The sequence below is a fragment of the Triticum urartu genome, chromosome 6A, assembly GCF_056163025.1.
Source record: "Triticum urartu cultivar PI428250 chromosome 6A, HENAU_Tu73, whole genome shotgun sequence".
Classification (NCBI taxonomy): domain Eukaryota; kingdom Viridiplantae; phylum Streptophyta; class Magnoliopsida; order Poales; family Poaceae; genus Triticum; species Triticum urartu.
This window is the reverse complement of record NC_141878.1, coordinates 60099436-60125238: the sequence shown is the minus strand read 5'-3', so window position 1 is coordinate 60125238 and position 25803 is coordinate 60099436. Positions and strand designations below refer to the sequence as shown.

At 44.7% G+C, this 25803-nt stretch overlaps 1 protein-coding gene and 1 pseudogene across 2 annotated transcripts; one reads left to right on the top strand and one right to left on the bottom strand.

The window, feature by feature from the left end:
- Positions 1 to 383: 383 nt before the first annotated feature.
- On the top strand, positions 384 to 5333 carry LOC125512556 (disease resistance protein RGA5). 2 transcript variants are annotated; one of them, XM_087526548.1, is made up of 3 exons: positions 384 to 1717; positions 2805 to 4672; positions 5142 to 5333. In XM_087526548.1, exons 1-3 carry the CDS (start codon positions 399 to 401, stop codon positions 5228 to 5230), a joined length of 3276 nt encoding a protein of 1091 aa, XP_087382674.1. In that variant the 5' UTR covers positions 384 to 398; the 3' UTR covers positions 5231 to 5333. The 2 variants fall into 2 exon arrangements, with proteins under 2 accessions (XP_087382674.1, XP_048533610.1); XM_048677653.2 differs by having other exon boundaries at positions 2805 to 4802.
- Positions 5334 to 5461: 128 nt separating this feature from the next.
- Positions 5462 to 9545, bottom strand: LOC125512557 (uncharacterized; annotated as a pseudogene).
- Between the last annotated feature and the right edge of the window lie 16258 nt (positions 9546 to 25803).

Genomic DNA, 25803 nt, shown 5'->3' with positions numbered 1-25803 from the left:
AAATAGACTTTATAATTCTCAAAAAAATATAGACATTCTGAATCAAGTAGTATGCAGGTACGTGTAAACTAAGATAGGAAAACAAATCCCTACCTAACACGAGCAGGAGCAGTCATCAGCAGGAAAAGCCCAAAGCATCTTTGCCTCTTCCTTTTCCACATGCATACATGATGATAAGGATTTATATTTAATTTCTACGTAGTACAAACGCACGCTACAACTTGTTCAGGAGCATGCATGTATATCGACAGAAAAGGTCAAGCTCTGTGTGCTAGCTGTGGAGGTAACGACAGGCTTGGGAAGCATGCATGCATCCACTCAGCCAGTGGCACGAGGCCAGTTGGACTTAATTAATTGGATAGAGCAAGTGGGAGTACTACCAGCAGGTAGGCACACACATGATGGTGCTTGGAAGGAGCATACTTATGCCAGTCAAAGCAAAGAGGGGATGCGATGAACATGGGGTGATAAGAAATGCTATAAAGGCGCAGGGAAGGGTCATCTACTCAGCCTACACTGCTTCCGCATCCATACACAACACACGCGCGCGCCCACGCCCGCAATTTGTCCCAGCAATGGAGATGGAGGCCGCTCCGGTGAGCGCGGTGACGGGAGCCCTCAAACCCGTCATAGGGAAGCTGGCCACGCTGATGGGCGACGAGTACAAGCGCCTCGAGATGGCGCGCGGCGAGGAGATCAAATCCCTCGCCTACGAGCTCTCCGCCATGGACGCGGCTCTGCTGGACATGTCGGGGGAGGAGGACCCTCATGCGCAGGACAAGGCGTGGATGAACGAGGCGCGGGAGCTCTCCTATGACATGGAAGACTCCATCGACGACTTCATGCGAACGATCCACGACGAGGATGTGAAGCCGGACCACGACCTGTTCATGGAGAAGATGAAGGATTTGCTGGGGAAGATGAAGGCCCGTCGTCGGACCGGCGATGGTTTCAAGGAACAGATCAACAGGGTGAGCAACAGAAATGGAAGGTATGGGACCCGTGGGACATTCTCCAACAACGTCCATGCAACTGTTGACCCTGCAGCTATTGCCATGTTTGAGCTCTTGACGAAGCAAGATGGGCCCAAAGCTGAGGTGATTAAGTTGCTCACTCAAGATGAGGCTGACTGTGAGCCGCTGCTGGCTGAAGTGGATTGTGGACATGAGTCATTGCTGGCTGAAGAGGAGGGCGGGTGTGGGTCCCCGCTGGCTGAAGACGAGGACGTATCTGAGTTGCCATTGGTTGAAGAGGAGGATGGATGTGAGTCACCGCTCACTGACAAGGACTTATGTGAGTCTCTGCAGGTGGAAGAAGTAGAAGAAGACGACTGTGAGTCGCCCAAGGTGGAAGAGGAAGAAGAAGAGTGTGAGTCGCTGAAGGTGGAAGAGGAGGATGTATGTGAGCCAGCGCCTGCTAAAGAAGACGAGTGTGAGTCGCCACAGGCAGAAGGGGAGGCCCCATGTGAGTTGAAAACACGAAAACAACCCAAGCTGGTCGCCATTGTTGGAGCCGGAGGAACAGCTCTTGCGAACAAGGTGTATGAAGAGCTCAGAGTAAAAGATTTTGACTACTGGCCTTTTATATCAATGTCGCCAAATCCAGACATGACAAGTACCTTGACAGCACTTCTCCTTGAACTTACCGGTGAATTAAAAAAAGAAGCGAGCGTGCAACAACTGATTACCGATATCAATGAATCGCTACTAGACAAAAGGTATTGTCTCTACTCCTTTCTACTCGTTGTCCTCTTGTTGACAATGCAAGTTATTTGGATATGTCATATGTCACATGAAAAGGGGATATGCATGTAAAGTTGTCATCAAAGTAATTCTGAAACTAAGAAAATTAATTTAGCATGTTGTTAGAAAATTTAATGGTTAACTTTTTGTATTTTGTTCATGCTAAAAATATTAAGTAAAATAGAATGGAGGGACCATGTGACGTGCGTAAGAATCAACATGCGCAAAGAGCGCCCGTTCCACTATTTATCAATTTTCCCATTATGACATATATCGCATGATCAAGATTACTACATATGTAAAAATCATACTGTAAATCTATAATGTATTCCAAGTGAATGTCAGTCAGTCAACTAGGAAGAAATGACGTGTACAGATTTCAAACAGGAATGATGAATCAGGAGCATGGCTTGTGTATGAAAAAATATTTCAAAAAAGTTGTAAGTTTGTGTTAGACAGCGTAGTTGTTTTGGTTCTGTGAAGTTTACTCTTCATTTGCGGAAACCACTACTGGAATAAAGTTAGATCTTTATTTCATTTCAAGGAAAAGCCTGCCTGCTTGTTCAGCACCACAATTCCCGTGGGAATATATGGGTTTTTCCGTCCAGTGGGAGGACTCCAACAGTTTAATTGTATGGTCCATTAGCAATACAGATACATTTTATGTACAACTAGACAATATATAAAACTAGCTGGTAGCTTGACAAGGGATAGGCGGCCTGCCAATAATATCAATGTCTATGTGTTAATAGAGTAATTGTTGATCAAGGGGTACTATGTTCCTAAAACAAATCAAAACACGACCCAAATTTAATTTCGAATGGGTGGAGTGGTGGTCAGAATTGTATTTTAGAGACCTTGCAAATGTCCCAAATGATAGCTTCTCGAAAAATGGAGGCATTAATACCATCTTCAGTACCATTTAATCACCCACGTCAGGTTTCTTATTTTCTTTTTATACTCCTACCCTTGTCAAGAAGAACAATGTTTTCTTTATTTTCCTTTCGGTGATTTGTCATTATGTTAAAGCCACACTAATATCACTCACAAATCCGTGTGCAGATACTTAATTGTCCTTGACGGTATATGCCAGAAAGAAACATGGGATGTCATTAAGCATGCATTCCCCATGACAAGCTGTGGCATAATAATCACCACTAGCCCGTGTGAAGATATCGCCGAATTATGCCGGTCATGGTTCAATGGGCATATTTACCATATAAGACCTCTTGGTATGGTACATTCAAGACCGCTATTTCACCAAAGATTATTCAACTCTGATGACGACTGCCATCCACACCTTGAAGAAGTTTCTGATAAAATATTGGAAAAATGTGATGACTTACCTTTGGCAATCTTAGCTACATCTGGTTTGTTGGCTAACACAGAAAGAACAGAGCATCTATGGAATCACATGGCAGATTCAATTGGGTGTGCACTTGAAACAAGTGATACTGTTGAAAGGATGATGAAGATTTTGTCACTTTGTTATTTTGATCTTCATCCTCGTCTAAAAACCTGTCTCTTATACCTCGGTATGTTCCCAAAAGGAACAACTATTAAGATGAATGACCTGATATGGAAATGGACTGCTGAAGGATTCTTTCATGGAGAACAAAGAAATGCAGCACATGAGTTAGGAGAGAGGTGTTTTAATGAGCTCCTGAATAGGAGTTTGATCCAGCCTGTGAAGATAGACCAGTATGGTAAGGTTAAAAGCTGTCAAGTTCATGACACAGTTATGGACTACATCATATCCAAGTCTGTCGAAGATAACTTTGTTACTGTCGTTGGTGTTCCATGTCCAACTATTGATCAGACACAAATGAAAGTTCGTCGATTCTCTCTTCAAGCTACAGAAGAAGGCTATTCTTTTCCAGGGATTAACTTGGTATTGTCTCATGCCCGATCACTTAAAGTATTTGGATTACTGTGGACAATCCCTTCTCTAGATGAGTTCAAGCATTTGCGTGTTGTGGACTTTGGAGGTTTCAGTAACTTGGGAGACGACCATCTTGCAAATATTGGGAGGTTATTCCAGCTGAGGTACCTGAACCTCTCTTGGACAAGAGTATGTGAGCTCCCAGAAGAAATAGGACATCTATCTTGCTTAGAGATGTTGGACCTAACAGCCACAGGGGTATCCAAGTTACCATCATCTATAGTTAATCTAGAAAAATTGGTTCATCTATTAATCGGCGAGTTTGTTAAATTTCCGGAAGGAGGAATTGGGAAGATGCAAGCACTAGAGACGTTGAAACAAGTCAGAGCCTTTAAGCAGCCAATTCAATTTCTTCAAGATTTTGGCAAGCTACAGAATCTGTGGAAGCTGAATATCGATCTTACCAATGATCAAGAGGACACTGAAGATACAAAGGAGTGCATGAAAGCTATTGCATCTTCTCTCTATGAACTAGGCACACACAATCTTCGTTCTTTAACTATCTGGAACTGTGATTACAGCTTATTGATGGAAGAATGGTGCCCCACTCCGGTTGGCCTCCAAAAACTTACGACCTGGCGGTCAACCTTTCCACGGGTTCCGGATTGGATGGGTTCCCTCGTCAACCTTCAGCAATTACGGTTTGACCTGGAGAGAGTCAGGTATGAAGATCTCTGCATCCTCGGAGGCTTACCTGCTCTGCTCACTCTGAGCCTAGTAGGAAAAGAAATGTCTGAAGGGAAGCTCATTGTTAGTGGTGAAATGGGATTCCCAATGTTGAGGGATTTCACTTACGGCATGTACCCTGGGTTGGGGATAAAGATGATGTTTGAAGCAGGATCCATGCCCAAGCTAGAAAAGCTCAGGATTGATTTCACCCCAGCAACGAATGAATATCTCTTCAGTACCGGTGGTCTAACTGGTAGTGGTCCTTTTGATTTCGGAATCGAGAACCTCCCCAGCAGTCTCACGACCGTCGTATGTGAATGTAAGTCATTTGATGGAGATTGCACTCTTGAAGCCACAAGGGCGGCCCTGGAGAGAGCAGTCAGCACACACCCCAGCCGCCCTGCTCTGGACTTCAACATCTACTAGCTAAAATAGGCCTCTTCATTCAGGTACATAGTAGCTAATTCTTTCTTCCCTAACATTTTATATCACTCCCTACATTGATAGCTCTCCTTTGTTGCCTGCCCCAAATTTTTTCTTTCAAGTGTTGTATTAATTACCAAGTGGCCGTTATTTTTCCTTCATATTTCTTATTATTTTTTCATCCTCTTTTGCTCGTTGTTGACAAGCTAGAAATCAAGGAAACACTCCTTTATGAACAGTTTCTCAAACCAAACAGCTTATAAGCTCTTATCGGTTAGAAACAGTTTAGACAGTTTAGTTTTAACTTATCATGCATTACTCGTGATCACTCCTGAATTCTAATGGTACGTTTCAATCATTTTCAGTGCCACTCTCCGGATTCTTCAGTATCAGTAGAGTGAACGATCCAAGAATCAGGATTCAGGAACATCACCAACAAGAGGCTGTAGCTTAAACAATGTATAGTTTCTTTCTCACTGGACAACTAGTAGTTCATATGTCACTCAGGATGCCACAATTATTCAGTGAAATGATATAAACTCCTATTTCTGAATCAATCATTCAAAAGTATTTTCTTTTTCTGAATCAATTCCCTTCCCATTAATAGCATCAGCAGGAAACCCACCGCACACCATTTGTTTCGAACGGTGGCTATGGGATGAAAACTTATTAGCACAGCTATAACTATAATAGTAAGATTATCTCTAAATGCTAGGAGTTTTAATGCAAGCTGCAAAGTAACAGAGACCACACAGCAAGCTAAAACTGAACCGCAATGGACGAAGGCCATGTACCAGCAAGTCTGAGGCACGTACCGCATATCCCCAGAGCGATAGCATCGCACCTGTAGTCTGCAGTCTCAGAACTCATCACCATCGCTCCTTCATTCAGAAGTTTGTGAGCCCCTTTCACACAGAGCATGCTTATCTGTACCTGACTGCATGTCTGACTAATACATCAGCATCTCTTGCACCTGTAGTCTGAACATTCATCACCGTCATAACTTGATTCAGAAGCTTATTTGCACCTTCAAGAAGCGCATCCTTGGCTGCAACTGGCAACATGTCAGCTCAGTACATCAGCTTATCTGTACCTGACTGCATGTCTGCCTAATACATCAGCATCTCTTGCACCTGTAGTCTGAGCATTCATCACCGTCATAACTTGATTCAGAAGCTTATTTGCACCTTCACGAAGCGCATCCTTGGCTGCAACCGGTAACATGTCCGCTCAGTACATCAGCAAAGCACATAAGTGAACATGATCACAAAAGGGACTTCACAAGCTAATGTAGAACTTATTTGTAAAAGCAAGTAGTACTGTACGGTACTTAGGGCCAGTAAGCTAATTTCCACAGTAAGCTGCTAGAAGCCTCAAAAGAACTCAGTTTAGGGAGAAGCCCATTAGAACTTATGAAACCTATGAGAAATTCCTTCTCAGTGCCTATTTATCACATCCATGTTAAGAGCAACTAGCAGGACTACCAAGGAAATAAAGCTCAAATTTTCCTTTCGTTCAGGAAATATATGTAGCCAACAAATATGCAATGACATGGCAAAAAGAAAGGTTTGGAATTTGAAGAACTCGTAGTCAGAGTCTGATTGGGGAGAAGAAAAAAACTGTGCGTTGTTTCAGTAGCAGTAGCAACTAGATTTGTTGGCACTTGGCAGTCTAGCTACATGAGACGACAAACCAAATATACTGCTGACAAAGAACAAATGCATTCGCTGTAAAACTGGTCTGTAAATAACATGAGCAAAATCACAATAAAATGAGTATTACTGGAATCTCAAATTATTCTCGATGTACTGCTGGACAATAATTCAATCAGACAGATCTAATTTTTTTTCAAAATATTGTAATCAGACAAACCACTCAAAGCTTGAACGAAGAAAATGCAGCAGTACAGATTTGATACTTACTCCCTCTGTAAAGAAATATAAGAGCGTTTAGATCACTACTTTAGTTATCTAAACACTCTTATATTTCTTTATGGAGGGAGTATTTATTAAAGGGAAAGAGCCAGCCTTGTTTACATATCTTTCAGGTACCCACTAAGAAAAGAAATTTTATATGATCTTTATTCATTTCATAAAACAGAAAAAATGATAACTTATCAAATGACTCAGTGAATACTGATGTGAAGATAAGTTAGTCACTGGATTTAGACATGCTTACACATTATGTCATTTAGGCTAAAGAATGACATCTGCAAAAAAGCTAGCTGTCATTGTTTTTCATGTGGTTACAATTCTCCTAGTGAATTATTATATTGAGGTATTTTGAATAATGAACAATAATGGAGTTCAGACTACAGGACAGAATCATACGAAGAACATAAGCATAACTACCCACTTGAAAAAGCGCCAAATTAAAGAAGTAATGCTGATATATGGTCTACATTTCAGAATATATGTTATAATACATCATGTCTTAACATATTTATCACGTCAATTTTCATTATGATTAAAATTCTAAGTGGTGATGGAACACTGATTCTTCGAGGACCACATGTATCCATTTGAATGTAAAAGATATATGGAATATAGATACAGAAGTCAGCTTACTGCTAACAACTTCAGTGAGTGAACAGGCACAACAATCTGTATCTATATTCAAGACTGACAAAACTAATAAAAACTGTACTTAATTGAGGCGAACTGTGCAGCTCCATGGAAGAAGTAGTAGTCAGCCATATAGATGAAACACAGATAGTCGATCATCAAAATGGTACCAGTCAGGCGTTTACTACTAGTCAAAGTTTCTCCTGGACTTACTACTAAGAGAAGTGACCAACATGACATTCATTACATTACAAAAGGAAAAGGTTGGGAAAGCAAACCTGCAAAGAAATGTTCTGCCCTCGATTAGCTAAAATCACTAGAAAAGGTTTCAACCAGTTCCCTATTCCAGAAAAGAATAATATTTTTTAGGAGAAATCTCTGATACTGCTGGCATTTCCCCCTGAAGTAAGTGCAGTCAACAAGCCAGCTGCGGAAGCTTCAAGGGTGAAGCTCCTCTCATCAATTTCCTCACTGGGCACCTCCTCTTTTTGAAGTAACATTCTAACGATGGCATTTAACATACGGGAGTCGGCAGCAAACCATTCTTGCAGAGATCCTTCTTCTAAAAGCTTTGTATCATTAATCTATACGTAACAGCATCGAGCACAAATCCTTTGGCCGAGATTCCATCCAACAAACCTGTGGCTTCTTCCTTCCTGCCAACTTTAAGCAATGCACTAATCATAATATTATAAGTCCTGATCTCAAGTTGATAATTTGTTGAACACAGGTTTTGAAACATTCTTAGTGCTTCATCCACACAGTTATTTCTACACAAACCACTGAGAATTATGTTGTAGGTCACAATATCCACACATATTCCGCTGTCAATCATCCTGAGATAGAGTTCATTTGCAGCAACAGTCCTTCCAGTATGAAATAACCCATGCAGCACTGTGTTATAAGTGATAACACAAGGCTTAACTTTCTTGTCCAGCATTTCACTGAAAATAGCTAACGCATCATCTATCATTCCATTCTTAAAGTAACCATCAATCAGTGTGTTATAGGTGACAACATCTGGTTCCATGCCAATTGAGACCATATGGTCAAGTAACTTCCTCACTTCATCCATCTTACCAATGAAAAAGTATCCACCCATCAGTGTGTTATAAGTATGCATGTCAGGCTTCAAACCCATGTGTATCATCAGGTCAGCGAGATCTTGGGATTCCATAACCCTTCCATTTTTGCAAAGGTGATCCATAATTGTGTTGAAGAACACGTTGTCGGGATAGATGCCACGATTCAACATTTCAGCAAGTAGTTCATGAACCTTCTCCCATTTTCCACAAGAACAAAAACCACTTATAAGAGTGTTGAAAACTATGATATCAGGAGCTAATTCTTCAGTTATGATTTGATTGAATTGCAACATAGCATCATCCATTCGGCCAATACTGCAAAGTAAGTTTATTACTGTTCCATAGCTCGCAGCATTTGGGTTCAATCCTTGCTGCCGCATTTTTGTAAATATATGCATTACCTCATCAAACATTTTCCCCTTAGCATATGCAACTATCAGTATGTTGTACACAGAATGATTTGGTGCAATACCATTTTCTACCATCAATTCAATGAGACAATGCATATCATGGACTGACTGTTCCATAGCATACGCATGAAGCAGAATACTGTAGCTAGCAACATTCGGTTTTTGGTCCTTACCGGCCATAGAATCAAAAATAGTTCTAGCTTCCGCAAATCTTCTACTCTTGCAAAGATAATCCATCTGTATGGTGTAAGTTGCAATATCTGGCTGAACACCATTCCTAGACATTTTCTTGAAAATATGAGCCACCTCTTCGCACTGTCCTGATGAATAATATCCGTGTATCAGACTATTATATGTAGTAATATTTGGCAGAATACCTGTATCAAACATCTGTTGAAGGACCTCCTCGGCCTTATCCATTGCTTGAACCTTGCACATGCCAGAGATGATTGAGCTATACGTCACAACATCGGTTAAATCCCCTGATGTATCATTTCACAAAGTAGGCTGTAAGCTTTGTTCACCTCACCCTCTTTCAACAGGCCATCAACTACAGTGCTATAGGACACCACATTAGGCTGGCAGCTACCTCCAGCATCAACCATCATGTGAATAAGCTCAAGAGCCTTTTGACTTCTCTTCTCAACACAGAGACCTTTGAGAAGAATGCTATAGGAGAAAACATTCGGTGTGCAGTTAAACTCGGGCATTCTTCGGAGTGCGATGTCCATTGCATAGCTGGTCTTGTTCTCCGCGCAGACGCCCCTGAGTAGGTGGTGATAGACCCACTTGGATCGTGTAGGCTAGATCAATCCGGTAACCTACCTTCTGCCTTCCCTTGCGAGCTTAAAACAGCAGCCATGGTGATGTTGTGGCGGCTGTGATGGCAGCGAGATGGCGGCGGTGGTGTGCTTCCCGTGAGCACCGCGCTAACCCTAAATCGGTAGGGAGTGGCGGTGGGGTTTGTGGCAGCGATTAACCTCGTGAAACGTGCCTCGGCCCCCACCTCTGTTTATATATAGCGCGGGTCACAGGGGCCCACCAACCATGGTTTGGTTGGGCGCCCCCGATCAGGGCGCGAGTCAAGGACCCGTCGAGCCGTTGGGCTCGATCGGGAGGAGATCAACCTAACATTCTCCCCCTTGATCTCAACTTTACTTTTAACTTTATACTTTCTAGTTTATTTGTTTCATCACATATTGGTACATAGAACATGTTTCATCGTCACAACTTAATTGCCGTTACAATCATACAGCTACAACATACGTTATGTTCAGAAGCAAATTCTGTTCCTTTTGGGTCTATCCAGAAATCATAAGGCTTTCCCTTAAACCCATGCCGGCTAAGTGTTCCTTGAACACATTGGGTGGTAAGCCTTTCGTTAGCGGATCCGCAAGCATATCCTTTGTCCTTATATGCTCGAGACTAATAGTTTGATTCTGGATTTTATCTTTCACAACATAATACCTTATCTCTATTGTTTTGGCAGCATTACTCGACTTGTTGTTGTGAGCGTAAAATACTGCGGGTTTGTAACGCCCCAAGACCGGAGCTTCAGATGCCTTCCAGGGTTTCTGGGTTTTGTCGTGTGATTTGTTTGGTTCGTTGCATCATGTGCATTGCATCATGTCATCACGCCATCATCTCATAAATCTTCTGCAACTCAACTAAATAAATTGCATGGATCTTCGGTCCATTTAAATCAAGGGAATTCACATGGTAATTCTCTTTATAACATATCCTCCCAATATTAGGGAGCTAAATAAAAATATTCCATTCATTTGGATTCACCGCAAACACACTTGCAAAATATCCCAATGCCTTTGTTATCTTAATTCTCGGTCTCCAACATGGCCATTAATTTCTTTCATCATATTTCGGAGCTCTCCCAAAAATCCGAACATTTTTGGACACCTTCATTTCCTAGCCCTTGTTCAAACCTTTTGGATTAAATTCAAATGATTTTGAATTTAAATCTTGCATTCTTTCCCACTCCATTTTTCTGGGTTTAAGCTCATTTTTATGAGACCGGGAGAAATTACCCCATGCATAAATCTTTTCCTAACCTCTCCTTTTTTTCTCTCTTTTCTTTTCTGCAAAAGGAACATGAGGGAGAGAGAGAGCATGCACTGCTGGCCATTTGGGCCTCCCACCAAGCTGGCCCACCCAGGCCATCGTTCCCCACAAGCCCATTAGCCAGGCCGGCCCCTCCTGCTTCATGGCCTGCTAGGCCCAGCCGCCTCCCACTAGTGCCTGCAACCCTAGGCCCGACTGAACCCCACTCCCCTCGATTGCTCGTTCCCTCGTTCCCTCACCACCGCCAGAAGCCATCTCCCTCGCTCGACCTCCTCCTTCCCTCGATCTCTCTCTCGTGCCCGACCCCCATCTTTCCCTCGCAGCCCGATCCCCATCCCCTGCTGCTCGAACCCCCTCTCGATCTCCCTCCGGCTCCCCTCATCCTCCCTCCTCCTTCGATCCAGGGAACCAGGTCGGAGCCACGTCGGCCTCCTCGCCGCCGTCGCACCCACGGGGCCATCAGCATGCGCGAGCCCGCACCCCCGCCTCCTTCTCCCACCAGTGTCGCCGCCTTCCCCACTCCGGTGAGGCCGCCGCCCGCCGACGGCAAGCACTGCCCATCCCGGCCTTCTCCTTGCTGCTCTCGGCGTAGGCCGCTGGACCCAGTCGTCATGGCGCCGGCCACCAGAGCCTCCAAGCCAGCAAGCCCCTTCCTCATCTGGCCTCCTCTGCTTCTCCTCGTGCTCGAGCTGCACCGTGTCATGCCACTCGGCGCCCTGCTCCGTACCTCGACCTCGTCCAGCGATCTTGCCTCCACCGCGTCGTCCCTCCTTCTCCTGCTCGCCTCCCTTGGTGCACCCCATGTCCGGCGAGCCCAGGCCGCCGCCGCGCATGTCTTGCCTCCTCCGCGCCCTGTTCCCTCCTATCGTCGAGCGTTGCCACTCTTTCGTAGCCGGTCCTCCACATCTGGCCAACGGGCCACGGCTTCTTCATTCCGAATTTCTCGTCTCTGTTTTGCTGCCAAACTACCGAACCAGAACGCAAGTACCACTACAAACTCGAAGAATTCGGATGCATCAAGTCCCCGAGGAGACCCGTTTTTCGTCAAGTTCGACTACCCGTATCATCAAGAACCACTACGGCCGGAGACCTCAGACCCGTCAAGTACCCCTTCGAGCTATCAATACCGCAAACGCCAAGTTCCACGACGACCCAAGTACCGCGAGAACGTTTGTACCTCTACCGTCGCCTTTGGAATCGCGAAGACCGTCTAGCACCCCTTCGAGATGACGAGACCGACAAGTTCAAATGACCCCAAGTACCTCTCCGAAAATGAGACGTATACCGCTACCGTCGCAAGAATCGAGACCGACAAGTCCGAAGATGCAAGTACCACTCCGAACCATGTACGACGACCGTCACCAAAGACCCGTGTAACGCAAACGTCAAGTTCAACTACCGTCGCGTGAACCGCTACTTTCCACGACGACCCCGTGAACAACTACTTCCCCTTCGACACGTGTACCCCTACCGCTTGACCCGAACCGCTCCGATAACGCACGCTTCGAAGGTATAACCCCGAGACGACCGCCATGAACGAATGCATGTGTGATGTATGAGATGCTCGTGCTTGCACCGTGCTCGATTTGTCGGTGCACGTTGCCCTCTTTTACCTTGTCACCGTCATGTGGGAACCCGGTAACCGAGAGCACCCCACCTTCTATCGCATGTCACGCTCCCGTCGCACTTTCTTTGCACCGAGATCTCAATCGAGTTACCGGAACCGGAACGTTGCCGTGGCGTCGTTTCGTTATCGTTGCCGTGGCTCCCCTTTTCATTTCCGCCACGTTGACAAATGCTTCTTAATATGCCCTTGTCAACTTTTCTTAAAATTGCATAAAACTTGCACATGTCATCCGCATCATGATAACAACTTCAAGATTGGTTAAAATGTTGGGGAACACAGTAGAAATTCAAAATTTTCTACGCATCACCAAGATCAATCTATGGAGTAATCTAGCAACGAGGGGAAGGAGAGTGCATCTACATACCCTTGTAGATCGCTAAGCGGAAGCGTTCAAGTGAACGGGGTTGATGGAGTCGTACTCGTCATGATCCAAATCATCGATGATCCTAGTGCCGAACGGACGGCACCTCCGTGTTCAACACACGTACAGCCCGGTGACGTCTCCTACGCCTTGATCCAGCAAGGGGAGAAGGAGAGGTTGGGGGAAGACTCCATCCAGCAGCAGCACGACGGCGTGGTGGTGGTGGAGGAGCGTGGTACTCCAGCAGGGCTTCGCCAAGCACCGCAAGAGACGAGGAGGGAGAGGGGTAGGGCTGCGCCAAGAAGGAGATTGAATCGTGTCTATGGCAGCCCAAAACCTCAAGTATATATAGGGGGAGGGGAGGGGCTGCGCCCCCACCTAGGTTTCCACCCCTAGGGGTGGCGGCCAACCTAGATCCCATCTAGGGGGGCGACCAAGGGGGGAGAGAGGGGGGCGCACCACTAGGTGGGCCTTAGGCCCATCTGAGCCTAGGGTTTGCCCCCTTCCACTCTCCCTTGCGCCTTGGGCCTTGGTGGGGGGGGGGGGGGCGCACCAGCCCACCTGGGGCTGGTCCCCTCCCACACTTGGCCCATGCAGCCCTCCGGGGCTGGTGGCCCCATTTGGTGGACCACCGGGACCCTCCCGGTGGTCCCGGTACATTACCGATAAACCCGAAACTTTTCCAGCGACCAAAACAGGACTTCCCATATATAAATCTTTACCTCCGGACCATTCCGGAACTCCTCGTGACGTCCGGGATCTCATTCGGGACTCCGAACAACATTCGGTAACCACGTATATCTATTCCCTATAACCCTAGCGTCATCGAACCTTAAGTGTGTAGACCCTACGGGTTCGGGAAACATGCAGACATGACCGAGACACCTCTCCGGTCAATAACCAACAGCAGGATCTGGATACCCATGCTGGTTCCCACATGCTCCACGATGATCTCATCGGATGAACCACGATGTCAAGGACTTAATCAATCCCATATACAATTCCCTTTGTCTATCGGTACGATACTTGCCCGAGATTCGATCGTCGGTATCCCGATACCTTGTTCAATCTCGTTACCGGCAAGTCTCTTTACTCATTCCGTAACACATCATCCCGTGATCAACTCCTTGATCACATTGTGCACATTATGATGATGTCCTACCGAGTGGGCCCAGAGATACCTCTCCGTTTACACGGAGTGACAAATCCCAGTCTCGATTTGTGCCAACCCAACAGACACTTTCGGAGATACCTGTAGTGTACCTTTATAGCCACCCAGTTACGTTGTGACGTTTGGCACACCCAAAGCACTCCTACGGTATCCGGGAGTTGCACAATCTCATGGTCTAAGGAAATGATACTTGACATTAGAAAAGCTTTAGCAAACGAACTACACGATCTTGTGCTAGGCTTAGGATTGGGTCTTGTCCATCACATCATTCTCCTAATGATGTGATCCCGTTATCAACGACATCCAATGTCCATGGTCAAGAAACCGTAACCATCTATTGATCAACGAGCTAGTCAACTAGAGGCTTACTAGGGACATGGTGTTGTCTATGTATCCACACATGTATCTGAGTTTCCTATCAATACAATTCTAGCATGGATAATAAACGATTATCATGAACAAGGAAATATAATAATAACCAATTTATTATTGCCTCTAGGGCATATTTCCAACAGTCTCCCACTTGCACTAGAGTCAATAATCCAGTTCACATCGATATGTGATTAACACTCAAGGTCACATCCCCATGTGACTAACACCCAAGAGTTCTGGGTTTGATCATGTTATGCTTGTGAGAGAGGTTTTAGTCAATGGGTCTGCAGCATTCAGATCCGGATGTACTTCGCAAATTTCTATGTCATCTTGTAGATGCAACTACTATGCTACATTTGGAGCCATTTCAAATAACTGTTCTACTTGGAGATATTCTAAATTGTTGCTCCATTATACGTATCCGATATCTCTACTCAGAGCTATCCGGATATGTGTTAAGCTTGCATCGACGTAACTCTTTACATCGAACTCTTTATCACCTCCATAACCGAGAAACATATCCTTATTCCTCTAAGGATTAATTTAGACCGCTATCTGGTGATCTACTCCTAGATCACCTTTGTACCCTCTTGCCAAATATGTGGCAAGGCATGCATCAGGTGTGGTACTCAGCATGGCATACCGTATGGAACCTATGACAAAAGCATAGGGGACGACCTTCGTCCTTCCTCTTTCTTCTGCCGTGGTTGAGCTTTAAGTCTTAACTTCATACCTTACAACTCAGGCAAGAACTCCTTCTTTGACTGATCCATCTTGAACACCTTCAAGATCATGTCAAGGTATGTGCTCATTTGAAAGTACCATTAAGCGTTTTGATCTATCCTTATAGATCTTGATGCTCAATGTTCAAGTAGCTTAATCCAGGCTTTTCATTGAAAAACACTTTCCAAATAACCCTATATGCTTTCTAGAAATTCTACGTCATTTCTGATCAACAATATGTCAACAACATATACTCATCAGAAATTCTATAGTGCTCCCACTCACTTCTTTGGAAATACAAGTTTCTCATAAACTTTGTATACACCCAAAAACTTTGATCATCTCATCAAAGCATACATTCCAACTCCGAGATGCTTACTCCAGTCCTTAGAAGGATTGCTGGAGCTTTGCATACTTGTTAGCATCTTTCATGATTGACAAAACCTTCCGGTTGTATCACATACAACCTTTCCTCAAGAAAATCGTCGAGGAAACAATGTTTTGACATCCTATCTGCAAGATTTCATAAATAATGCAGTAATCGCTAATATAATTCCAACAGACTCTTAGCATCGCTACGAGTGAGAAAGTCTCATCGTAGTCAACTCCTTGAACTTGTCGGAAAACATCTTAATGACAAGTCGAGCTTTCTTAATGGTGATACTTACCATCATTGTCCGTCTTCCTTCTAAAATCCATATGTACCTAACAGCCTTACGACCATCAAGTAGTTCTTCCAAAGTCTACACTTTGTTTTCATATATGGATCCTCTCTCGGATTATATGGCCTCGAGCCATTTTGGAATCCAGGCCCACCATCGCTTCTCCATAGCTCGTAGGTTCATTGTTGTCTAGCAACATGACTTCCAAGACAGGATTACGTACCACTCTGAAGTAGTACGCATCCTTGTCATCCGAGGTTTGGTAGTGACTTGATCTGAAGTTTCATGATCACTATCATAAGCTTCCACTTCAATTGGTGTAGGTGCCACAGGAACAACTCCCTGTGCCCTGCCACACACTAGTTGAAGAGACGGTTCAATAACCTCATCAAGTCTCCACCATCCTCCCACTCAATTCTTTCGAGAGAAACTTTTCCTCGAGAAAGGACCCGATTCTAGAAACAATCCCTTATTGCTTTCGGATCTGAGACAGGAGGTATACCCAACTGTTTTGGGTGTCCTATGAAGATGCATTTATCCGCTTTGGGTTCGAGCTTATCAGCCTGAAACTTTTTCACATAAGCATCGCAGCCCCAAACTTTTAAGAAATGACAGCTTAGGTTTCTCTAAACCATAGTTCATACGGTGTCATCTCATCGGAATTACGTGGTGCCCTATTTATAGTGAATGTGGTTGTCTCTAATGCCTAACCCATAAACTATCATGGTAATTCGATAAGAGACATCATGGTATGCATCATATCCTATAGGGTGCAGTTATGATGTTCGGACACACCATCACACTATGGTGTTTCAGGCTGTATTAGTTGTGAAACAATTTCCACAATGTCTTAATTCTATGCCAAACTCGTAATTCAGATATTCATCTCTATGATCATATCATAGATATTTTATCCTCTTGTCACGACGATCTTTCAACTTCACCCTGAAATTACTTGAACCTTTCAATAATTCAAACTCGTGATTCATCAAGTAAATATACTCAACATCTACTCAAATCATCTGTGAAGTAAGAACATAACGATATCCTCTACACGCCTCAGCACTCATTGGACTGCACACATCAAAATGTATTACTTCCAACAAGTTGCTTTCTAGTTTCATTTTACTGAAAATGAGGCTTTCAGTCATCTTGCCCATGTGGTATGATTTGCATGTCTCAAGTGATTCAAAATCAAGTGAGTCCAAACGGTCCATTTGCATGGAGTTTCTTCATGCATATACACGAATAGACATGGTTCGCATGTCTCAAACTTTTCAAAACGAGTGAGCCCAAAGATCCATCAACATGGAGCTTCTTCATGCGTTTTATACCGATATGACTTACATGGCAGTGCCATAAGTAGGTGGTACTATCATTACTATCTTATATCTTTTGGCATGAACATATGTATCACTACGATCGAGATTCAGTAAACCATTCATTTTAGGTGCAAGACCATTAAAGGTATTATTCAAATAAACAGAGTAACCATTATTCTCCTTAAATGAATAACCATATTGCGATAGACATAATCCAATCATGTCTATGCTCAACGCAAACGCCAATCTCGATGGTAGAGGGAGTGTGCGATGCTTGATCACATCAAGCTTGGAAAAAACTTCCAACACATATCGCCAGCTCACCTTTAGCTAGTCTCCGTTTACTCCGCAGCCTTTTATTTCGAGTTTACTAACATTTAGCAACCGAACCGGTATCTAATACCATGGTGCTATTAGGAGTACTAGTAAAGTACACATTAACACAATGTATACCCAATATACTTCTATCGACCTTGCCAGCCTTCTCATCTACCAAGTATCTAGGGTAATTCCGCTCCAGTGGCTATTCCCCTTATTACAGAAGCACGTAGTCTCGGGTTTGGGTTCAACCTTGGGTTTCTTCATTAGAGCAGCAACTGATTTGCCGTTTCATGAAGTATCCCTTCTTGCCCTTGCCCTTCTTGAAACTAGTGGTTTCACCAACCATCAACAATTGATGCTCCTTCTTGATTTCTACTTTTGTGGTGTCAAACATCGCGAATATCTCAAGGATCATCATATATGTCCCTGATATATTATAGTTCATCACGAAGCTCTAGCAGCTTGGTGGTAATGCGTTCGGAGAAACATCACTATCTCATCTGGAAGATCAACTCCCACTCGATTCAAATGATTATTGTACTCAGACAATCTGAGCACAAGCTCAAAAATTGAGCTTTTCTCCCTTAGTTTGCAGGCTAAGAAAATCGTCGGAGGTCTTATACCTCTTGACGTGGGCATGAGCCTGAAATCCCAATTTCAGCCCTTGAAACATCTCATATGTTTCACGACGTTTCAAAACGTCTTCGGTGCCTCAACTCTAAACCGTTTAACTGAACTATCACGTAGTTATCAAAATGTGTATGTCAGATGTTCGCAACATCCACAGACGACGTTCGAGGTTCAGCACACTGAGCGGTACATTAAGGACACAAGCCTTCTATGAAGCAATGAGGACAATCCTCAGTTTATGGACCTAGTCCGCATAATTGCTACTATCAACTTTCAACTAAATTTTCTCCAGGAACATATCTAAACAGTAGAACTGAAGCGCGAGCCACGACATAATTTGCAAAGACCTTTTGACTATGTTCAGGATAATTAAGTTCATCTTATGAACTCCCACTCAGATAGACATCCCTCTAGTCATCTAAGTGATTACATGATCCGAGTCAACTAGGCCGTGTCCGATCATCACGTGAGACGGACTAGTCAACATCGGTGAACATCTTCATGTTGATCGTATCTTCTATACGACTCATGTTCGACCTTTCGGTCTTCTGTGTTCCGAGGCCATTTCTGTACATGCTAGGCTCGTCAAGTCAACTTAAGTGTTTGCATGTGTAAATCTGTCTTACACCCGTTGTATGTGAACGTTGGAATCTATCACACCCGATCATCACATGGTGCTTCGAAACAATGAACTGTCGCAACGGTGCACAGTTAGGGGGAACACTTTCTTGAAATTATTATGAGGGATCATCTTATTTACTACCGTCGTTCTAAGTAAACAAGATGCAAAAACATGATAAACATCACATGCAATCAAATAATAGTGACATGATATGGCCAATATCATATAGCTCCTTTGATCTCGGCTCCATGATCATCTTGTCACCGGCATGACACCGTGATCTCCATCATCATGATCTCCATCATCGTGTCTCCATGAAGTTGCTCGCCAACTATTACTTCTACTACTATGGCTAACACGTTTAGCATTAAAGTAAAGTAATTTACATGGCGTTTCTCAATGACACGTAGGTCATACAAAAAATAAAGACAACTCCTATGGCTCCTGCCGGTTGTCATACTCATCGACATGCAAGTCGTGATTCCTATTACAAGAACATGATCTCATACATCACATATATATATCATTCATCACATCCTTTGGCCATATCACATCACAAAACACTTGCTGCAAAAACAAGTTAGACGTCCTCTAATTGTTGTTGCAAGTTTTTACGTGGCTGCTATAGGTTTCTAGCAAGAACGTTTCTTACCTACGCCAAAACCACAACATGAATTGCCAATTTCTATTTACCCTTCGTAAGGACCCTATTCATCGAATCCGATCCGACTAAAGTGGGAGAGACAGACACCCGCCAGCCACCTTATGCAACTAGTGCATGTCAGTCGGTGGAACTGGTCTCACGTAAGCGTACGTGTAAGGTTGGTCCGGGCCGCTTCATCCCACGATGCCGACGAATCAAGATAAGACTAGTAATGGCAAGATAATTGACAATATCGACGCCCACAACTACTTTGTGTTCTACTCGTGCATAGTAACTACGCATAGACCTAGCTCATGATGCCACTGTTGGGGAACGTAGCAGAAATTCAAAATTTTCTACGCATCACCAAGATCAATCTATGGAGTAATCTAGCAACGAGGGGAAGGAGAGTGCATCTACATACCCTTGTAGATCGCTAAGCGGAAGCGTTCAAGTGAACGGGGTTGATGGAGTCGTACTCGTCATGATCCAAATCATCGATGATCCTAGTGCCGAACGGACGGCACCTCCGTGTTCAACACACGTACAGCCCGGTGACGTCTCCTACGCCTTGATCCAGCAAGGGGAGAAGGAGAGGTTGGGGGAAGACTCCATCCAGCAGCAGCACGACGGCGTGGTGGTGGTGGAGGAGCGTGGTACTCCAGCAGGGCTTCGCCAAGCACCGCAAGAGACGAGGAGGGAGAGGGGTAGGGCTGCGCCAAGAAGGAGATTGAATCGTGTCTATGGCAGCCCAAAACCTCAAGTATATATAGGGGGAGGGGAGGGGCTGCGCCCCCACCTAGGTTTCCACCCCTAGGGGTGGCGGCCAGCCTAGATCCCATCTAGGGGGGCGGCCAAGGGGGGAGAGAGGGGGGCGCACCACTAGGTGGGCTTTAGGCCCATCTAAGCCTAGGGTTTGCCCCCTTCCACTCTCCCTTGCGCCTTGGGCCTTGGTGGGGGGGGGGGGGGCGCACCAGCCCACCTGGGGCTGGTCCCCTCCCACACTTGGCCCATGCAGCCCTCCGGGGCTGGTGGCCCCACTTGGTGGACCACCGGGACCCTCCCGGTGGTCCCGGTACATTACCGATAAACCCGAAACTTTTCTGGCGACCAAACCAGGACTTCCCATATATAAATCTTTACCTCTGGACCATTCCGGAACTCCTCGTGACGTCCGGGACTCCGAACAACATTCGGTAACCACGTATATCTATTCCCTATAACCCTAGCATCATCGAACCTTAAGTGTGTAGACCCTACGGGTTCGGGAAACATGCAGACATGACCGAGACACCTCTCCGGTCAATAACCAATAGCAGGATCTGGATACCCATGCTGGTTCCCACATGCTCCACGATGATCTCATCGGATGAACCATGATGTCAAGGACTTAATCAATCCCGTATACAATTCCCTTTGTCTATCGGTACGATACTTGCCCGAGATTCGATCGTTGGTATCCCGATACCTTGTTCAATCTCGTTACCGGCAAGTCTCTTTACTCGTTCCGTAACACATCATCCCGTGATCAACTCCTTGATCACATTGTGCACATTATGATGATGTCCTACCGAGTGGGCCCAGAGATACCTCTCCGTTTACACGGAGTGACAAATCCCAGTCTCGATTTGTGCCAACCCAATAGACACTTTCGGAGATACCTGTAGTGTACCTTTATAGCCACCCAGTTACGTTGTGACGTTTGGCACACCCAAAGCACTCCTACGGTATCCGGGAGTTGCACAATCTCATGGTCTAAGGAAATGATACTTGACATTAGAAAAGCTTTAGCAAACGAACTACACGATCTTGTGCTAGGCTTAGGATTGGGTCTTGTCCATCACATCATTCTCCTAATGATGTGATCCCGTTATCAACGACATCCAATGTCCATGGTCAGGAAATCGTAACCATCTATTGATCAACGAGCTAGTCAATTAGAGGCTTACTAGGGACATGGTGTTGTCTATGTATCCACACATGTATCTGAGTTTCCTATCAATACAATTCTAGCATGGATAATAAACGATTATCATGAACAAGGAAATATAATAATAACCAATTTATTATTGCCTCTAGGGCATATTTCCAACATAAAATTGTTGTTGCACCAAATTGATAATTGCATATGGGGATTTACCAGTTTTGTTGTTTATTATATCCGGCCCCATTTAAATTGTTTAGATGGTATAGTTTGTTATGCTACACCTCTTGCCATGTTAACCAACATTTAATATTGTTGAGTACCTAACCAAGAGAGAACTAAATAATTGATGTGGTGTTCCATCAATATGCAACTCGTTGCATATTGAGCTCCACTTAACTTGTAGTTTTGTTTGTGTCCCTTGCCATGCCATGCATATTTAAACCGGACTTGCATCATACTTGGTTGTGCATCATGCCATGGTTATGTGTTGGTTGTTTATTATTTTGTTTGATTCTTTCCGGGTTGCTTCTCGCATTAGCTTCGGTTTCGTTCCGGAGTTGTGAGGATCTGTTCGACTACATCCGTTTGTCTTCTTCATGGATTTGTTCTTCTTCCTTGCGGGATCTCAGGCAAGATGACCATACCCTCGAAATCACTTCTATCTTCGCTTGCTAGATGCTCGCTCTTTTGCTATGCCTATGCTGCGATACCTACCACTTGCTTATCATGCCTCCCATATTGTTAATCCAAGCCTCTAACCACCTTGTCCTAGCAAACCGTTGTTTGGCTATGTTACCGCTTGGTCAGCCCCTCTTATAGCGTTATTAGTTGCAGGTGAAGATTGGAGTTTGTTCCTTGTTGGAACATGGAAATTTTGTTGGGATATCACAATATCTCTTATTTAATTAATGCATCTATATACTTGGTAAAGGGTGGAAGGCTCGGCCTTATGCCTGGTGTTTTGTTCCACTCTTGCCGCCCTAGTTTCCGTCATATCGGTGTTATGTTCCCGGATTTTGCGTTCCTTACGCGGTTGGGTTATAATGGGAACCCCTTGACAGTTCGCCTTGAATAAACCTCCTCCAGCAAGGCCCAACATTGGTTTTACCATTTGCCACATAGCCTTTTCTTTCCCTTGGGTCGGCCAGCCCGAGGGTCATCTTTATTTTAACCCCCCCTGGGCCAGTGCTCCTCTGAGTGCTGGTCCGAAATGGGCAACCTGCGGGGCCACCTCGGGGCAACTCGAGGGCTGGTTTTACTCGTAGCTTGACCTATCCGGTGTGCCCTGAGAACGAGATATGTGCAGCTCCTATCGGGATTTGTCGGCACATCTGGGTGGCTTTGCTGGTCTTGTTTTACCATTGTCGAAATGTCTTGTAACCGGGATTCTGAGTCTGATCGGGTCTTCCCGCTAGAAGGAATATCCTTCGTTGACCGTGAGAGCTTGTGATGGGCTAAGTTGGGACACCCCTGCAGGGATTTGAACTTTCGAAAGCCGTGCCCGCGGTTATGGGCAGATGGGAATTTGTTAATGTCCGATTGTAGAAAACCTGAAGTTGATCTTAATTAAAATACATCAACCGCATGTGTTACCGTGATGGTCTCTTCTCGGCGGAGTCCGGGAAGTGAACACGGTGTTGGAGTTATGCTTGACGTAGGTTGTTCTAGGATCACTTCTTGATCATTGTTGTTCGACCGTTCTTTTGCCTTCTCTTCTCGCTCTCATTTGTGTATGTTAGCCACCATATATGCTAGTCACTTGCTGCAGCTCCACCTCATACCTTTACCTTACCCATAAGCTTAAACAGTCTTGATCGCGAGGGTGTGAGATTGCTGAGTCCCCGTGACTCACAGATACTTCCAAAACCACTTTGCAGGTGCCGATGATACCGTTCAGGTGACGCAACCGAGCCCAAGGAGGAGCTCGATGAAGATCTTGTCCTTTATGTTGTTTCGTTCTAGGTGATCAGTAGTGGAGCCCAGTTGGGGTCGATTAGGGATCTGTGTAGCTTTGGGGTAATCTTCTTTTTATTTTGGTTCCGTAGTCGGACCTTGATTGTATCTGGTTGATGTAATGTTTTATTCATGTAATTGTGTGAAGTGGCGATTGTAAGCCATCTATGTACCTCTTTCCCTTATGTATTACATGGGTTGTGTGAAGATTACCTCACTTGCGACATAGCTTTCAATGCGGTTATGCCTCTAAGTCGTGCTTCGACACGTGGGAGATATAGCCGCATCGAGGGCATTAAAGGGTTGGTTGTCGCAGTACATCTTTAGTGGTTTGTGAATACAACCTACCACTTTCAAGTCAGGTACAAATTTCTTTAGCCATATTGCCTGCCCCGTGGCTTCGAAGCATGCTATGAATTTTGCATACATCGTGGATGATGCAACTATTGACTGTTTGGAGCTTTTCCACGAAATAGCTCCCCCAGCGAGAGTGAAGACGTATCCTGACGTGGATTTTCTATCATCTTTGCCCCCCGCAAAATTTGCGTCTGAATACCCTTTTATCTTTAGGGAATCACTTCTCCTGTATATTAGCATGTAGTCCTTCGTGCCTTGCGCATAACGCAATGCTTTCTTTACCATCTTCCAGTGCTCCATGCCTGGATTCTCTTGATATCTACCGAGTACCCTGGTGATAAAAGCTAAGTCAGGGCGAGTGCACACTTGTGCACACTGTAAGCTACCAACTGCCGAAGCATATGGTACTGCTTTCATTTGATCGATCTCGTACTGGTTCATGGGACATTGGAATTTCCCAAAACTATCGCCCTTGACTATAGGAGCAGGTGTGGCTTTACTCGCATGCATATTATACTTTTTAAGAACCTTTTCTAAATATGCTTTCTGCGATAGTCCTAAGACTCCATTATTCCTATCTCGATGAATTTCTATGCCCAAAACATATGATGCTTCACCAAGATCTTGAAGGAAATATGCCCTAGAGGCAATAATAAAGTTATTATTTATTTCCTTATATCATGATAAATGTTTATTATTCATGCTAGAATTGTATTAACCGGAAACATAATACATGTGTGAATACATAGACAAACAAAGTGTCACTAGTATGCCTCTACTTGACTAGCTCGTTGATCAAAGATGGTTATGTTTTCTAACCATAGACATGAGTTGTCATTTGATTAACGGGATCAAATCATTAGGAGAATGATGTGATTGACTTGACCCATTCCGTTAGCATAGCCCTTGATCGTTTAGTTTGTTGCTATTACTTTCTTCATGACTTATACATGTTCCTATGACTATGAGATTATGCAACTCCCGTTTACCGGAGGAACACTTTGTGTGCCACCAAACGTCACAACGTAACTGGGTGATTATAAAGGTGCTCCACAGGTGTCTCCGAAGGTACTTGTTGGGTTGACGTATTTCGAGATTAGGATTTGTCACTTCGATTGTCGGAGAGGTATCTCTGGGCCCTCTCGGTAATGCACATCACTTAAGCCTTGCAAGCATTGCAACTAATGAGTTAGTTGCAGGATGATGTATTACGGAACGAGTAAAGAGACTTGCCGGTAACGAGATTGAACTAGGTATTGAGATACCGACGATCGAATCTCGGGCAAGTAACATACCGATGACAAAGGGAACAACGTATGTTGTTATGCGGTCTGACCGATAAAGATCTTCGTAGAATATGTGGGAGCCAATATGAGCATCTAGGTTCTGCTATTGGTTATTGACCGGAGACGTGTCTCGGTCATGTCTACATTGTTCTCGAACCCGTAGGGTCCGCACGCTTAAGGTTTCGATGAGAGTTATATTATGAGTTTATGAGTTTTGATGTACCGAAGGAGTTCGGAGTCCCGGATGAGATCGGGGACATGACGAGGAGTCTCGAAATGGTCGAGACGTAAAGATCGATATATTGGACGACTATATTCGGACATCGGAAAGGTTCCGAGTGATTCGGGTATTTTTCGGAGTACCGGAGAGTTACGGGAATACGTATTGGGCCTTATTGGGCCGTACGGGAAAGAAGGAAAAGGGCCTCAAGGGTGGCCGCACCCCTCCCCTTGGTCTGGTCCGAATTGGACTAGGGAAGGGGGGCACCCCCTTCCTTCCTTCTCCTTTTCCCTTCCTCTTTTCCTATTCCATATGGGAGGTGGAATCCTACTAGGACTAGGGAGTCCTAGTAGGACTCCACACTTGGCGCGCCCCTTCCTAGGGCCGGCCTCCTCCTCCCTTGCTCCTTTATATACGGGTGCAGGGGGGCACCCCAAAGACACAACAATTGATCATTGATCTCTCAGCCGTGTGCGGTGCCCCTTCCACCATAATCCTCGATAATATTGTAGCGGTGCTTAGGTGAAGCCCTGCGACGGTAGAACATCAAGATCGTCACCACGCCGTCATGCTGACGGAACTCTTCCCCAACATTCTGCTAGATCAGAGTCCGGGGATCGTCATCGAGTTGAACGTGTGCTAGAACTCGGAGGTGCCGTAGTTTCGGTGCTTGATCGGTCGGGCCATGAAGACGT